The 17971-nt window shown below is 37.8% G+C and overlaps 1 protein-coding gene across 1 annotated transcript in view; it reads left to right on the forward strand.

Moving 5' to 3' along the window:
• Positions 1-17971, forward strand: part of OXCT1 (3-oxoacid CoA-transferase 1) — a 137494-nt gene that overhangs the window by 63282 nt on the left and 56241 nt on the right. Inside the window, exons 8-13 of the mRNA XM_045439252.1 lie at positions 2433-2540; positions 3832-3946; positions 7162-7256; positions 8992-9040; positions 15268-15340; positions 15955-16030. Of these exons, the coding sequence (XP_045295208.1) occupies positions 2433-2540; positions 3832-3946; positions 7162-7256; positions 8992-9040; positions 15268-15340; positions 15955-16030 (516 nt within the window). The remainder of the gene's footprint in view (positions 1-2432; positions 2541-3831; positions 3947-7161; positions 7257-8991; positions 9041-15267; positions 15341-15954; positions 16031-17971) is intronic.

Consider the following 17971-nt stretch of genomic DNA (forward strand, 5'->3'; position numbering starts at 1 on the left):
CACAAGATATGAGGGTCTGGACTTTTGGAACAGCATTAGCCGTGGAGAATAATTGGCATTATCTTTAAAAAAGTAGACAAAAGAGTTTCCTTAATTCATTTCATAAAGTTGTAAGTGCTTTTAGAGTTTAGAAATCACAGTTTTGTTTTGTTTTTGTTTTTTGAGGCTCCCTGGTTTTTGTTTTTGTTTTTGTTTTTTTTTTTTAATGTGTCCTTTTGGTACATGTCTAACTAAGGAATTTATGACATCCTCCATTTATGTATTCTCTGGTTTGGGAAACTAATTACTTAGTGTCCATTGTATCTTTAAAAAACTAAGTTTTTCACCCCTTGATTATCAAAATAAAATGAAAAGAAATAACTTGTACTGTTACTCAGATAATAATTATTAACATTTCTGTGTATTTCCTTTCTGTTTTTTGTGGGTAGAGAGACAATTATGCCAAAGAGCATATCTATAAATAGTTATTTATACAAAATCTTACTTTTTATGAAACATTAACTTATGACATGTCATTAAGTATTATGAAAGCATAATATTGATATATCATGTGGATGTACCCTATATATTTTACCGTTACCCTGTTGTTGACGATTTAGGTTGTTTCCAGCTCATTCTTATTGTAACAAGTGGTATGGCCAATATTTTATTGAATACTAAGTCTTCATATATATCCTCAGGGTTAATGGGTTAATGTATTAAAAAAATTGGTTAAGTCCCGAAACTCTTTGAAGGCTTGAATTGAATAAGTATAAAGATGTGAATTAGCCCTAACGGCTAAAAGTTCCAAGTACCTGAAGAAGCAGCATAATGCTTAGCTGCTCTGCATTTCTGGTATCTACTCCTCTTTACCTGGTCACCACCCTGAGTGGGAACTACTGGAGCATAGAGAAGTTTTTGAGGGAAGGTACAGATAACAGTGATGGGGAGTCCCCTAGCCTCCCTCTAACTCATTTTCAGATGAATGCAGTTGTGCATCTCTACCCATTATTTCAGCTTGGATGCCCATATGTTTACTGACTCCTCCTTGGAGTTTTTGTTTGATTTTCATTAAGATCCTTCTAATTATCATTAAAGATAGCTTTTATCTACCACGTTCTGTTTTTCTCAGCTATTTGGGAGCAGTGCATAATAACCAAAATGATTCTTGTGATTCCTGGTATGCTTTCATTGGAGGAGGAGTGTGGCGTGGGCATACAGGGTAGAATAGCATAAAGAGTGCTACTTGACCTCAAAGACCTCTGGAGAGTTCAGTTCTTAGTTCAGGAGGCACGTTTCATACAGGTCACTTTGCGCAAGTTAGTTCATTTAAGGAAATCGTTCTTTGCTTTGGATATGACATCTACTAAGCTGAGCACCCAACAGTCTTCAAGGTAATATTTTTTCTTGGCACCAGAAAGATAGTTCTTTGACCCCAACAACATTGACCTTAGTTTGACCTTAGTTTTTCTTGATCGTGGTTATTCTGAGGTTCTTTTTATGTTGACATAAAGATACTGTTTCATTTGTCCTTTTTTTCCCCCAGCTGACATCTATTTTTTTTAATGTTTATTTATTTTTATTTTTTCTAAATACAATTTATTGTCAAATTAGTTAATATACAGTGTATACAATGTGCCCTTCATTTGTCCTTTTTAAAATGAATTATAAAATAGCAGACTAACTAGGAGCATTTCATGCTGCTATATAATGCCCTTTTGCTCTGTAAATGACTTTAATTCTAATCACATTGAGCATTTCTAGTCATTAGTTAATATTTTCCTTTTTGAATTTCCATATTGAAATTAATGATCTGTCTTTAAGTAAAATTATTTCAGCAATTGCAGTTCTATCACGATCCTAGGATGCTAATAACAAATAATTAAAAACTGTTACAGATAGCATTTGTATCTATATTTAAAAAGCTTTTCAATTGACCAAGCAGATGTTGTTACAGATTTTTGTCTTTGATATGATAAATCTCCCATTAATTTTGAAAATCAGGGTTTAAGGGATGTGCTTTCAAGTTTTCCATAGTTGAGCTGCAATTTGTGAAAGTTCAAGCAGCTGTACTGGGAAACCATTTGACAACTTTGTAACTGAGGCTCTTTTAGGCAGAGACTAAGTTCTGGAGCTTTATGTTCTGTATTTTATGTTCAGACACGTGTATTTGAATTTCTTCTTTTTTGTGGGTCCAGAAGTGTGTGTGTAGTGTATTCTCTCTCTTTTGTATACATGCATATATATGTATGTTTATACATATATGTTCTTTTTTACATACATACACACATATATGCACACACACCTACATACATACACATATGCGTGTGTGTATGTGTATTTTACATTGTATATCCAACCTAAGTTGGAGATAAAGATGCATGGACTTTTTTCAAAATGGAAAATTTTTCAGTTTAAGCTCTCACTAATTAATTTATTTTCTCTTGGCCTAGGTGGAAGAAATTGTGGATATTGGATCATTTGCCCCAGAAGACATCCATATTCCTAAGATTTATGTACATCGCCTTATAAAGGGAGAAAAATATGAGAAAAGGATTGAGGTAATTGACTTAGTTTCTTTGTTAGAATTTATGAATCTGATTATCAGAGATTATGTGCCCCTGGGGCCATTCCAGATGATAGGAAATTAAAGCTGAATGGAAAGTCCTGCTTTGGATCTTAGTAGGAGCTTCTCATGTGTCCATCCTAAGGGGACATGATCATCTATGTTATTGTCCAGCCCATTAGTGCCTTGTGTTTACGAAACCGTGTATCACCAAGGTACATGATTCTCTAGGCTGTGTCTTCCAGGCTTCTGTAACTGTCCTAATTTATTACACTGCATAGTTTTGGCTGGCTGTTCTACAGGGTAGGGAAGGCTTTAGCCCTGCTGGACTCTTAGTGTTTGATTATTCAGAAATGTCTATCAATCTTAAAGTTGCTTTGCAGTATACAAAGTCCAGAAAGTCATTCCCCTCAGTGTTGGGCTCTGGGCAGCTGGGTGGATATGAGATCATGGCAAGGTGTAGGCAAGGGGTAGCCATCAGGGGCATTGGAGATGTTCTAAGGCTACTGAGAGCATGAAGAATGCTCAGCTGGACCAAAAGCGGTATCAAAATTCATAATTATCTAGGGTTCAGCAACAGAATAGACATGCAGTGGGAGATACTGGGGAATCAGAGATACCCTCTACCTTGCATCAAACAGAAAGACATTTTGCAATCTAAAACTAAGTTCAGGGGACTAAGAAGAGAGGATGTGGGACATTTGCAAATAGCAACCAGAGTCTATGTCAAGAAGATTTAGTAATGGAAATAGTTTCCTGGCTGGTTTTTGGATATTTTTATGATTTCTGTGATGCGCTTGTAGCAAAACCAGTCCAGACTCTTCAGGTGGAAATACGCAATTGGCAATAGCGACACCTGGTGAACACATTCTGACAGCCCGGCAAAAACAGAGTCCCAAGGTCTGTTCCTTGTTCTTTGCTCTGGCTCAATCCTTGAGCACCTGAGAAGAATTCAGTTGTAGAAGTCTTAAGACTAATAGTAATAGCAGTCAGTGTGACAGCAACAGAGGGATTACTTGCTTCAAAAAGACAGAACAGATACATCTTTCTCTTCAAACAGATCTGGCCTCTTTCACTTCTTAAAAAATTATTTCTGTCATCAAATACCACCCATGGTATTCTTTAAAAAAAAAAAAAAACCAACTCTGTTATATTGTAGATTTGCCTCATAGTTTTAGTAAAGGGAGAGGAGAGACTTACGTTTTTTTCCAATAAAATTTTAGATTTCGGCAGTGATAAAATACAGGGTATACCTCAATCATGAATAATTTCTGTTTATTTTAAAGCGTTTATCAGTCCGGAAAGAGGAAGATGTAAAAGCCAAATCCGGTAAACCTGGAGATAATATAAGGGAACGTATCATCAAGCGGGCAGCTCTTGAATTTGAAGATGGCATGTATGGTATCCTTTATCTTTCTGGGACTGGGCAGAGACCTAGCCTTCACTTTTTCTTGTCTTTTTTTAAAATTGCTTTTAATGTTTATTTTTTTATTTTGAAATAAAGGGAGAGAGAGAGAGTGCACGTGTGCAGGGGAGGGATGGAGAGAGGGAGAGAGAAAATCCCAAGTAGGCTCAGTGCTGTTAGCACAGAGCCCAAGGTGGGGCTGGAACCCACGAACCATGAGATCATGACCTGAGCTGAAACCAAGAGTCAGACCTTTAACCAACTGATCCACTCAGGAGCACCTCCCTCACTTTTTCTGTATTCATCAGGTGCCTAGGCCTCCTGCATAGTGATTCTTTTCTAGTCCATTGTAATTTTTAAAACAATGGATAAATTTTTACAAAATGTGGCAGATAACCTAAAGATATCAAGGTATATGAAATTAGAATTATGATCTGTTTGCCTTCTTAAAGCAAAATGGCAACTAAAATTTGCTTAGCTTTTTTCTAATATACAATGGATTTCAGTACAATTTGGCATTTGGCTAAAGGTTATTGGGAAAAGAGATTACCCAAGATGAAGGTTTCAAATCTCTGAAGTACTAGTTATAACAGTGCTATTTACCTTTCCTGTGTTCTGACATTTGCATACTCATTGAAACATAAGATTCAACTTCTTAACAACCGCTTGTTTCCTTTGCAAAGATCCCATGAGCGTACCCTTTTATGTCTAATGCTTTGTAAGGGTATTCAATGGACAGTACAAATTCTGCTTTAGATACTTTGTCAAAAAAAGAGATAGGTTGAGATAATGTAGTACAATTATGATTCAGATTAAAAAAAATTCTCTTAATGTTTATTTTTGAGAGAGAGAGAGAGCGCGCGAGAGTGCAAGCAGGGGAGGGGCAGAGAGAGAGGAAGACACAGAATCCGAAGCAGATTTCAGGCTTTGAGCTGTCAGCACAGAGCCCTACATGGGGCTTGAATCCACGAACCACAAGATCATGACCTGAGCTGAAGTTGGATACTCAACTGATTGAGCCACCCAGGTGTCCCTTATTATTCATATTTTGGATGTGAGAGCCTCTTCACCATTTTGCTAGTTTTCAGTACATCAAACATTGAACTGTATAATTCATATAACAAGTAATGCATATAAATACAAATAGTGTTTGATAAAATTAGTATTTGTTGAATGGCCTTATTTAAAGGCCTAGGACAGGAGGAACTAGAAACATGACAAGAGTCTACATTCTGCGAGCTTCCCTGTCCATGAATATCATCTTTCAGACTGATACTGACTGGGAAAACTTTCTTTTTACCCCCACCACCTCATTTTTCTCTGTTTTCCAGTTTATGCCCAGTGTTATGGTGAGAGTTCACATAGGAGAGTGGAATATAATAGTGCCTCCTTTTCAGCTCCTCTATCAGCAGGATATAGAGCCAACCAAGTTAACTTATCAGGTAAAAGCTAGGCCCTGGGATTTCTTTCTTTTTTTTTTTTTTCTAATTTTTTTTTTTTTTAACGTTTATTTATTTTTGAGACAGAGAGAGACAGAGCATGAACAGGGGAGGGGCAGAGAGAGAGGGAGACACAGAATCTGAAACAGGCTGCAGGCTCTGAGCGGTCAGCACAGAGCCCGACGCGGGGCTCGAACTCATGGACTGTGAGATCATGACCTGAGCTTAACCGACCAAGCCACCCAGGCGCCCCATAGGCCCTGGGATTTCTTCTCCCCTCCAGCCATTTGGTTACCCATTGATATTTAAATACTTACTGTATGATAACACTAATTTTAGATACTAATGGCTTCTAGGTGTTCTTTATTCACCGTTACTCTATTACCTATGAAAAATATTTGCAAGTCAGTTCATATAAGTGGTCTTCCCATATCACCTGCTCTTTCTCAACCCAGAGTACATAGACCTCTTTACCCCTGGCATTTGACCCACTAAAAAGTATTGAAGAATACTCCTCCTGTGTCACGTCCTGAAAAAATTATAGAATACAATGAAAGCATTTACGTAGAAGCATTGTAATGTAGGTTGCCCTTATCTGAAAATACTCACTCCTAATGGAAATAATATCTCAATGTGGTCTGTACATCACTGTGAGAAATAAAGTACAAACTATGCTAGCTTGTGATTTGTAGATGAGTTAAGTAGCTATTGTCATAGCTTCATCGAGTTCCTGTGTCTGTGAGCAGTGACCTGGTTCATGCCCCCCTAATTCTGGCTTGCGTGTGGTGGTCGAGGAGAGCATGGACAGCAGTTCCAGGCAGAGTGTGTGTATCTCTGATCTGAGGAGCCTGCTTGTGTTGAGAGGCAAGATTAAATCTACACCATCACATACAAATCGGGACCCAGTTTTGGTCATTTGAGGAAGAAGATTCAACACTCAGCTACTCTTTATATGGTCTCAATTATATTCGCTAAAACTTACACGCCTCCCCCTTCTTTTATGTCCTAGAGAAGATACACTTACCAATGAATGTTATCTCAGTGACCCAAAGGAATCGTTACAGTTTTGGGCAGACATTGGTATTGTCAGAAAACTTCTTTTTAGTTTAAAAATGATAGCCTTTTTTGAGAGTATTAAATCATTATTTTTAGTTGGAGTTTTAAATAGTGAAAATTGCTTTTAAACAAAGGTCAAGCCATGTTTAATAATATATCAGTCATAATAAGTAGTAATAACATCAGTTCAAGTTTGCTAAGCACATTAATGAATATAAAATATGCCTTACAATAAAAATGACCTCTTGGCTAGTCTTCTGAAGCCACTACTTTGTTATCTTTATGGGAAAGCATATTAATGTTATTGAAATTAGAAATTTTCTTTTTTTAAAAAATTAGAGGGGTGCCTGGGTGGCTCAGTCGGTTGGGCGTCCGACTTCGGCTCAGGTCATGATCTCGTGGTCCGTGAGTTCGAGCCCCGCGTCGCGCTCTGTGCTGACAGCTCAGAGCCTGGAGCCTGTTTCGGATTCTGTGTCTCCCTCTCTCTCTGACCTTCCCTGATTCATGCTCTGTCTCTCTCTGTCTCAAAAATGAATAAACGTAAAAAAAATAAAATTAGAAAATAGTGCCTCAAGGATGATAGGAGAATGTAGTCAGTGATTATATTCAGAGCAAGTGCCTTTAGAATTGAGAAGTTCAGATTTATATATGTAGGAGATTTATGGCATAATCTCTTTACCTGTTTTGCAGTGGACCTTAACATCTTTTTTCCCCAGCTAATTTGGGCATAGGAATCCCACTTCTGGCCAGCAACTTTATCAGCCCAAATATCACAGTTCATCTGCAAAGTGAAAATGGAGTCCTGGGTTTGGTAAGACCAAAATTAAAGTTTTCTTTATCCAGTCTCGATGGAGAGTGAAGTAGTCTATACAATGAAATCTTCTGAGAGTTGTTAGCTTAAAGTTTCCCACCTTATTTTTTATATTTTTAACATCATAACAAAATATTTCCCCCCCTAAAACAGTGGTAATTGTGAGCATGTAGTGTTGTATTTCATGTAGGAGATGGTAGTTCCCTGACTATGTGAGCTTTCTGACTGCTCCTCTTATGTTAGCTTGTCATTGTCTACCTCCCCTAGTGTACCTGCCTCAGAGAGACCTCACAGTGTCCGGTTTAGATAACTATTTCTAACTTTTGTGTGGTTGGACAAGATAACGAAGGTCATTAAAAATTCTGTATTATTATAATGATCAATAAGATTCTGGATGAGTAACTGAAAAGTAAGGTTTTTACTTGAGGAACAGGGACATTTTTTGACAGTTGATGAATTTCAAAAATTCCTCTCACCTAATTGTCATTTCAAGGTCAGGTTGTTCGAAAGGGAAGAATTTTTCTCTTCCTCAAGATTAATCTTCCAGATGAGCTCAATATTCTCATAGAATTCGTGCATACTTTTTATTCAATATTATATTAAGAAATACTTTTGCTTCCTGGATGACATTTTTTTTTTAAATAATATTAACTGTGGCAGAGGTTATTTATAGTTTGGCCAATTTATAAGATTTTTAATCTTCTGTTCTCAGTAGATCTTAACTGTTAGTGCAATAAAAACTGTCCATATGTAAGATGTATATCCAGTCTTTAATACATGAATAATGATCATGAGCATATGGTTGACATGATTGAGGCAGTAATCTTGACCAATTTCAAAAGCACAAAACTTATATGAGTCTGAATAAAAGCAGATTCATATTACCATCAAAGACTCACATATCTTCAAAATGTGATTATTTATAGAGTGACCAGTTCCCTCATTTTGAAGACAAGGTGTATCTTACCCATAGTCAATGTTTGAAGGAAAATTTACGTAGTCCTAAAACATTAGTTGCCACTTCAGTTTATTTAAATGATACATGTTTGGTCCCTCTTTTTGGAAGTATGTTAGAATTTCCTCATTTTTGGTTCTGTCTTGTGCCTTTTTTCCCCTATTTCTATTTCCTCATCTTTTGTTTACTGTATATTATGTTATGAAACTACTCACCCGATTGAAGTAATGTAGAGGTGCCTTGTAAAAATACATACAAAATTAAAAAGCAAAATTGAGAGTAATCAGGCAAAGGAAAAATAAAAGCTTCACAACTTAAGTGTTGTGAGAGCTAAGGTTAGGACTCCAAATTCGGGTTGTTAGATGCTGTATACCAAAAAATATGAAACTTTGCCTCTCCAGATCCTTCCAGTCCAGTAGGCAGCCATTTTGTTTATAGTCACTGGTTACTACCAGGAAGATTTATGGATAACATTGGTTGCATTATAGGTACTAAATAATTACTTTTTGTTTTACTCACCTATATTTCTAATAGCTTAACATTTCTTTCAAACTTTGGTGATTTTTAGGAAATAGTTTTTGTTTATCACAGTTATTAGTGTAGGAAAGACTAATCAATAGAAGAAACAGCCATGAAAACATTGGAATTATTTTTAAAAGGTTCACCTCGAGTCTTTTGATAGTAATTTCCCAACATTTTTAGAGAAGTCATTTATATTACAATTTTAGTGTATGATTCAGTGAAGAACTTCTTTTACTAATTGAACTTGTGCTTTGACAGGGTCCATATCCGCTACAAAATGAAGTTGATGCAGATCTAATCAATGCAGGTAAACTCCTTCATTACGTGATTTTCCAATGCTGTTAATTTAGGGTTTTTTTGGCAAATAAGAGTAAGGAGTTGGGCTTGATTCTTTATCTTTTCTTGGAGAGTGCTCCACTGTGTTTTTCACTGAGGAGGGGAGAGAGGACTTCCTAATCTTTTCTTTGTCTGGTGTGCTTATCGTCTCTTGTTTAGGGAAGAATAAGATAAGGGAGAAATTGTAGGTGGGGTTACATATAGTGGCAAGAGCTTTGGTGGGTAGATCAGTCAGGGTCCTGGCTATACGTATAGAGCACTCCCAAATAGGGTAACGAATAGAATTAAAGGAAAGAACAGTTTACAAGGGTATGAACAAGACTGAGGGAAACCAGGAAAGGATGGTGAAGCACCACAGGGAGTTATTGTCACCCCAAGGCCTTAAGGGACAGTAGTGGGAGAGGGCCACCTAATAGGAGCAATGGTCTTGGATAGAGAAACAGCCATCTTGCAGAAATCTGGGTGAGGGATGGGGGCTCTTCTGCTGGATCTCCTGCTTGTGCCTTCCATTGGCCAATCCTAGGTTGAAATATGTCTGCCTTTTTATGATGGGATGACAAGTGGATCCATCTAGGCAAAAGGAAAGATCTGGCACACTGGGGTTTTTGTTCTGAGCAATATTTACTGTCCCCCTAGTTGTCATTGGAGTAGGAGAGCATTCTTCAAGAGTTCAAGGGTGCTGAATGATGTACTCTGCCACTCAGTGTGACCCAGTGATGTGAGTAATGGAGTTTTTTTGAACTGGGACTCAACCTGTCTTTATTCCCACATGCATATGCTTTGCCTTTTTTTTTTTTTTTTTTTTTAATTTGACTGTGACATAGAGTTGCATGTGGTAGCAGCCTAGAGGAGAAAAAACAAGCCAGACCATCTGGTCATTGTCACTGCCCATGCTTGAGGTAACACTGCCACCCTGTTGGGGCTGAAGATTATCCTTAGATTGGGGCTGCTCATAAGAAGCTGATTTTTATATCCTAGCATGATTTTCTTTGCCCTTTTACTCTTATTCACTCTACCCCCACAAAAGTATTATTTCACATTCAAAAATAGTACATGTAAATCTCAGAAGAGAAGCAGTATTAGCTGAACATAAAGGCCAGCTGCCAAGCAGAATTGATGTTTGATACTTAGAATTTTTGGAAGTAAAACTGCTTCTGGTTGAATAGTTGAATTAGCTAACACGACTCAACCCTGAAAGGCCCACTGTGATAAAGCAATGACATTTAACTAAGGCTGTAATTTAATTGTACTGTACCCTTTAGCAATAGCTCATTGATCTGTGAAAATATTTGCTGCTTGGTTTAATTAATTTATGATGTTAGTGAGTTATTTGCAAAATGAATAACTCCCATTTTCCAAATTTTAGGCCTTAGTTCATAAAACCCACTTCCCTTGGAAAAGTAGTTAATCTTTTCAGTGACTATTGGACAGTAGCCCTATTTCTGATTCCATGAGCTTAAGAGTAGCTCAACCCTAATGAAGCCACTAGTTTTATTATTTAACTTCTGAAATACATTGTATAATCTTTGACTGCTTTGTAAAACAATAATTCATTGCTTTTGGGAAGCGAAGCTGCAAATCAGTTTAATAATATTTCAGCTCCTTCATCGAAGTTCTTTTTGGGATTTATGTTGCTTTTGATTTTGGAGCTGCCTAATTTAGGGAGGAAATAGTTTGAGCTAAAGAACCCAGAATATATATTTGTGGTCTCCTCAACTCTTCAGATTTGGAAGTTACCTGCAAGAGCCATTGTTTGTGTTAATTTGAAAGGATTTTTACAGAAATCCTTTGGAATGAATACCAAGAGTTACATTTCTGGGTGTAATCAGTGTATTAAAATTTTTAGATAACTATTTCTAAGGATCCCTTTTTCTAAATAATGACTTCATGGGTTATGTAAAAATGGATTGCCACTTGCATAGCGCTGTTTGGTTTGTGGCATACTTTCTCACACGTGTTATATACCATTTGAGCCTTAAGTAAAAACTTATTGTACAGATTGGGAAACAGGGGCACAGAAAAGTGATGTGATGTGTTCAAGATCCCATTGCTAGGGACTGGACTCACACACAGCCTGCTGTCCTGGCCCCTGGCCTTTTCCTCTACACATTGAGTTGAACCCACTCCTAACCTGAGTTTTACAAAGGTTCAGAAGGCAGTGCTGACAGCAGCATTTCAGAGGTCCTGTTAAGATTTGCAATATTCCAATGCAATTGTGCAACTTTCAATCAGTCTCATGTTTTAGCTTTCTTTTTTTTTTAATTAAAAAAAGTTTAACATTTATTTTTGAGAGAGACAGAGCATGAGTGGGGGAGGGGCAGAGAGAAAGAGGGAGACACAGAATCTGAAGCTGTCTCCAGGCTTTGAGCTGTCAGTATAGAACCCAATGTGGAGCTCGAACCCACAGACCATGAGATCATGACCTGAGCAGAAGTCAGATGCTTAACCGATGGAGCCACCCAGGTGCCCCTTAGCTTTCGTATTAATGTACATTTCACATTCTTCTCTACTTCTTAATTGTTTTCTTATTTTAATTAATGTAAAAATTTTCCTTTATTAAGTTTACTTTTTGAGAGAGAGACAGCATGAGTAGGGGGAGGGTCAGAGAGAGAGGGAGAGAGAGAATCCCACACAGGCTCCGTGAAGGGCTTGAACCTGCAAAACTGTGAAATCAGGATCTGAGCCAAAACCAACAGTCAGACACTTAACTGACTGAGCCACCCAGGCACCCCAGGTTTTCTTATTTTAGTATCAGATAATGTTTTAAATGACTTACCTTTGATTAAAACTCCTTTAGAAAGAACCACCATGTTAACCTCATGGCCTATAAATATCCTTGGCCCCTGTCATGTGCTTCTAGGGCAGTGGTTCTGAATGAGCAAGTGGGGGATTTTATTCCCCTGGGGACATTGACAATGTCTGAAGACATTTTTGATTGCCAGTGTTATTGGCAAGCAGTAGAGGCCAGGAATGCTATTAATTATCCTACAATAATGTAACAGCTCCCCTCAAAGAGTTACCCAGTTCCAGATGTCAATAGTGCCTTCTCTTGAGGTCCTCGTGCCATAGCTGAAGAATCATAGGCCTGCAGACTAAGGAACGAATAGTACAGCGTTCAAGATGTATCTAATGGCTGGGACTGCCCTCTCCAGCTTCATCTTCCACTACACCCTTCAAGGACTTCTGTGTCCACCCATACTGGACTACTGGGTCTATTCTTTTTTTTTTTTTTTTTTAATTTTTTTTTTAACATTTATTTATTTTTGAGAGACAGACAGAGACAGAGCATGAGCAGGGGAGGGGTAGAGGGAGAGGGAGATACAGAATCTGAAGCAGGCTCCAGGCTCTGAGCTGTTAGCACAGAGCCCAACGCAGGGCTTGAACTCATGAACTGCAAGATCGAGACCTGAGCTGAAGTCGGATGCTTAACCGACTGAGCCACCCAGGCGCCCCCAAGTGGTCTATTCTCATCATGCCTCATGCTTTCCCTTCTCCATGCCTTTGCTGTTCCTGCATGCATCATCAGATTCATTTGTTCTGTCCCCTTCTTTCTGCATCCCCATCTCCTTATCAGTAATTTCCTATTGAAATGTGTTACACTTGTCCTTCAAGCTCCAGTTCATTTGTCCTCTCCAAATCCTCAGAAATGCCCCTGCTTTGAACCTGTAACACATCTAGTGTCTTTCATTTTGCCTTGTAATTATTCGTGTATATTTGTCTCTCTAGCTGAATAGTATATTCCTTTTGCTTTGAGTGGTGGTTCTCGAAGTGTGGTCCCCAGACCTACAGCATCAGCATCACCAGAGACTTGTTAGAAACAGATTCTCAGGACTCATCACAAGCCCACTGAATTATAAACTCTGGGAATTTAGCTCAGAGATCTGCCTTCCACGTGATTCTAATTGGTGTTAAAGTTTGAGAACCATTAGCTTACGACGTCTGTGTTTTGGTTTGTAACACCGTTCAAGGCACATAGCAGACATTTTACTTGATATTGAATAAACAACACGTTAAATCATGAGCCCAAGGACTCAGTAACTGTGAAATTGAATAACTGTGTTTGCCCAAATATTACGAAAGGATCTAGACAAATGCAGAGAAAAACTGGAGGAAACAGAAGTCAATAAGGAATAGGCAAATAAGAAAGTTCTTTTCCTTTAAAATATTGATTGTATTGTTGATAACAGTTACTTATTGACCAAATTTGGACATTGTATTTGGAAAGCATGCATTCAACTTTAGGATATCTATTTTTACTTAGATATTAGATATTTAAAAATTCTGACAACTAACTTGGCTTCCAGAGAATGTAATTTATAAGATTGCAGAATGTATTAGCAGGTGCCTGACAATAACTATATTTTATGAGAATTGTTTTCTGGGCTCTTAAATAAAACTATGCTTCATAAATCACATGGGGAGAGCCAAGACTCTCTCACTGATCTCCAACTTTCCCGTGAGCGATAAATAATGCCTTCTACGTACTGTCAGCTGGTGGAGATTGCCCTTTGGAAGTCATTGTGATTTAGCAAGTGAAGAACAAAGAATTGAGATTTTTATGTTTTTCTGCTTTTTCGTCCTATACATTCTTGCCCCTTGCACCTCATAGGACTGGTCAGGAACCAAATATACTGGATATGGAAGTTGTGTTAGGATCAAGTTTAGTTGTATCATGCCTATCCTGAAGCTTAGAGTTCCCAGGCTGGCGGCATGACTCTGCCACATAAGCCAGTTGCTGAGTAGCATTTATCCCTAGAGGGGCGATGGCATTATCTCTTTTACAAGTAGGTTCGGAGTGAGGAATATAATAATAGTGACAATAATGAAGCTTGTGTTTATGGAGTCCTTTCTCTGTGCCAGGTAAGGACTTTGCATACCTTATTTCATTTAATCCTCCAAATCCTAAACCAAAAAGCCCCTCCTGACCACACCAGAAAGTATTCTCCAAAGATTTTCATCTTACAGTATTTTGAAAGATGTGAAAATGTTTCCCTTGTTTAGAATCAGACTCCTTTTGGGAATAAATATTTCAGCACGATATAAATAGACTGTTTCTCTCTACTCGAGCTCAAATGGAGAGGGATATTGATGGAGAATTTAACTTTCAGGCAAGGCTTGAGAAGCTGAGGGTACAGCTGTGTTGCACAGCTGGGCATGATCTGACCACCCTAGTCCTGTTGTGTCTGGGAGCTTTTCTCTTTTCCAACCTGCTTTATTACACTGGGATAATGCATGAGGTGTTCTCATACAGTTGACTTCTATTTGGCAAAATGGCATGTGAGTCCTTTTCTGGTTGAGGCCAGATTCTTCTCCTGAGCACTGTACTCACAGGAAATAGATCACAAAAAGAAAGCAGCTGAAATACAAGTCAGGTGATACTGTTGGTTGTGTGAGGACAGGATGAACTTGAAGATCCTTTTCAGCTCTTTAATTATGAGGTGTACATTTTGGTTAAGATCTTTCCAAGAGGACCTCTTAGAAGTTACCCTTAAAAAAAAAAAGTTACCATTAAATACATGAGCCAGTATTAGGATGTTATTCCCTGATCTCATCAAAGTCCTATGATTTTAACAGAAACTTAGAGGAGCAAGAGAGTTGAAATATGAGGCAGAGATTAAAAGAAGAGATTCAGGCCTGATGATGTTAAGGAATTATGTGGGGGGAACCTTACTTTCTACATTATTTATTGTTTTTTTTTTTTTTTTTTAAGAAATATCTGAGGAGCTACTCTTGTGTCATTTCCTTCCAAGTTGCATATCTTTGCACACAATCTCTTTGCTCCAGTGACTTAGAGTGTTGCTAGATGCATCCCAGGGGCTCCTTTTTCCCTCACGGTCATCAGCATTTAGCAGGGGCTTGTGGAGGGAGTGGGGGTTCGGGAGAGGCAGAAATGGTTAGAGGTGATAGGGGGTGCTTTGTAGAGAATCACAAAAACAATAAGAAAATTCAAAGTTGGTTTTTCTATTGTCACCATGCAAGGGCAAATCTGAACAATACTTGTGACAAAATACTCCTCTTCACAGGGTGACAGTTCCCAGTGGATCTCCCACAACCCCACTGCCACTGCTATTTGGTTAAAGAGGTCTTAGTTCTTTAGGAAACAGAGAAAGTATAGACCTCTCTCTACATGATTTCCACTCTTAGAAATCTAATAGCCTTTTCTTTTCTTTGTTTCCTTTCTTGTGTATGTGTGTTTAGGCAAGGAAACAGTTACTGTTCTTCCAGGAGCCTCTTACTTCTCCAGCGATGAATCATTTGCAATGATTAGAGGGTATGTAACAACGGAGCCCCTCGTGTTTCACATGGCGTGGAATGAACTGAGTCATCCTCTGAGCGTGTTAGTAAGACTACGAAACATAGCCACGTCTCCCAGCCAGCAAATGTTCATGGGCTCGTTCAGTTACACCAAGATGTGAAATTATTCACATTGAATGTTGGGAATTGGAACATTCAGCTCACAGTTATTAAAAGAACCCCCTCCCCCCCAAATGGAATTTATATCTGTGTGCTGAGTATACCAAAGTAAATATTTTTAAAGTTCTTTCTAAGGATCCTAACATTTTCTACAAAATTGTTTTCATTTTCTAGCTAGCGTTTGCCTTCAAATCAAGCCACATTCTCCCTTACTGAAGGAAACAGACTCACTGTGTACACCTGTTTTTTATTTGTTTTTGGAGACAATATAGGCTATAATTTTTTAAAAAGAACTCTTAATGGTTATTTCTCTATATCAGCTTGAGCTGGTTGATTTTGAAATCAGGTGTTGGGTAGGAGAAAGCAAATTTATTTTGGTGGCTATAGAATTATTTTAATTGCTGGCAGTTTCAAGCAAATGGGACATAAAGCTTACAAAGTTTGCTTTATATTTCCTTTTTTCTCTCTCAGGGGCCATGTGAATCTAACAATGCTAGGAGCAATGCAGGTTTCCAAATATGGTGACCTGGCTAACTGGATGATACCTGTAAGTACACATTTTTCTTCTGACTTACGCTTGGGTCAGAGTAGTTATTTTTGAAATACTAAGAAAAGTCTTGTTGAATTGCTATGAGAGCACAATATAATTATTACAAAAATGAAACATTTTCATAACATTTAATATTTTGGTCAAATTTTGGTAAAACAGCTACTGAGAACTATTTGGCTTTGCCTGTTTGCTAGAGGACTAAAAAGGCAGGATCAGGGCTAAAACACAATTTTCCATGAGGAACAGAGAATTGGGGAAGATTAAAAATAAATGGGCTAATTCTGATAAAAATAAGAAATGCAAATATTATAGCTAAGTTTTTATAACTAGAAAGAACAAAAATAAATTTATTAATTTTATGTTAATTCTGTATTTTCTCATTCATAGTGATTAAAAAAAAAAACCTCAATTGGTCATGTGACCTCATAGGTAATCAGTCACATTGTCTTCTCTTATGGAATTCAAAACTTGTGATATTTAAACATGTATTTGAAATGCAAAGTTTTATTTACTAATCACCTAAATCAGGGAAGAAAGCATAGAATTAGCTTTGGAAAAAGGACTATAATCAGTTGACTTAATTTATGAGTGTGGTTTGTTACATACCAGGTTGTTGCTTTGTGATGTGTTTGTGGAAACAATGATTTGAGAGTTTTTCTGTATAGAAAATTCTCTAGAGGTTTCTGTATAGAAAACTCTAGAGAGTTTTCTCTATGATTTGAGAGTTTTTCTGAAATCACTTAGATATTTTCCTTTAGTACTCTTTTGAGGAAGGTGGATTAATATAGTTGATGATAGTGTTAGAGATTGTCTTTAGCTCTTTTGATCTAATATACTGTGAAATATTATTTTAAGGTTTGAATAATTAAGACCCTGGTTCTCAAACTTGGTTGCATATTAAAATCACCTGAGTATTTTAAAAACTATCGATGCCTGGATCCCACTCCCAGAGGTTTCAGTTTAATTAATGGGGGATGTAGCCCAGGCACTGGGCATTTTAAAAGCAACTTTGATGATTACCATCTGTAGCCAGGTTTGCGAACCAGCATATTAAAGAATGATCGTAAATCACAGTTAGACTGTAAGGGAGAGAGGCACCGAGCTGGCTCATTCGGTAGAGCATGTGACTCTTTTTCTTTTTTTTTTTTTTAACCTTTATTTATTTTTGAGACAGAGAGAGACAAACCATGAACGGGGGAGGGTCAGAGAGAGGGAGACACAGAATCTGAAACAGGCTCCAGGCTCTGAGCTGTCAGCACAGAGCCTGATGTGGGGCTCGAACTCACGGACTGCGAGATCACGACCTGAGCCGAAGTCAGACGCTTAACCAACTGAACCACCCAGGCGCCCCTGAGCATGTGACTCTTGATCTTGGGGTTGTGAGTTTGAGCCCCACGTTGGGGAATAGCGTTTACTTAAAGTGATAAAAAATAATTAAAAGTAATTAAAAAATAATATGTAAGGGAGAAACATCATTGAACTACTGATATTAGGGAGTATATTGTTATTTTAGCTTAAAAATGTTCATCATTCTAAATCAGCCATGGTTATAAGAGTTGGCAGCTTTTGGAGGCTTCAGAGAAATCAGGGAGGATCTCCTGAATATTGTACAGTGAATCAGATTGACAGTTTATGGGAATACTTACTTGTGTAGAAAATCAAAATACATTTCTGTTCTCAAATTTTTAGAAAAAGGCCACATGGGATAGTTAGAAGGAGCATAAAAAAGTAAGCTCTGGGTTCTAGCCCTGACTCTACCCAGTAATTAAGGTGTGACCTTGAACATGTCACTTAAACTCTTTGGGTTAAAGCATCCCTATCTATAAAATGAAGAATTGAGATTAGCTAATTTCTGGTGTCTTATTGGGCTCTCCTAGCTCCATGGATGAGAGCAAGGGCCTCGGAGTGAGATAGACCTGCGTCGAAATCCAGTTTTTG

This window comes from Leopardus geoffroyi, chromosome A1 (genome assembly GCF_018350155.1).
Source record: "Leopardus geoffroyi isolate Oge1 chromosome A1, O.geoffroyi_Oge1_pat1.0, whole genome shotgun sequence".
NCBI classification, from domain to species: Eukaryota; Metazoa; Chordata; class Mammalia; order Carnivora; family Felidae; genus Leopardus; species Leopardus geoffroyi.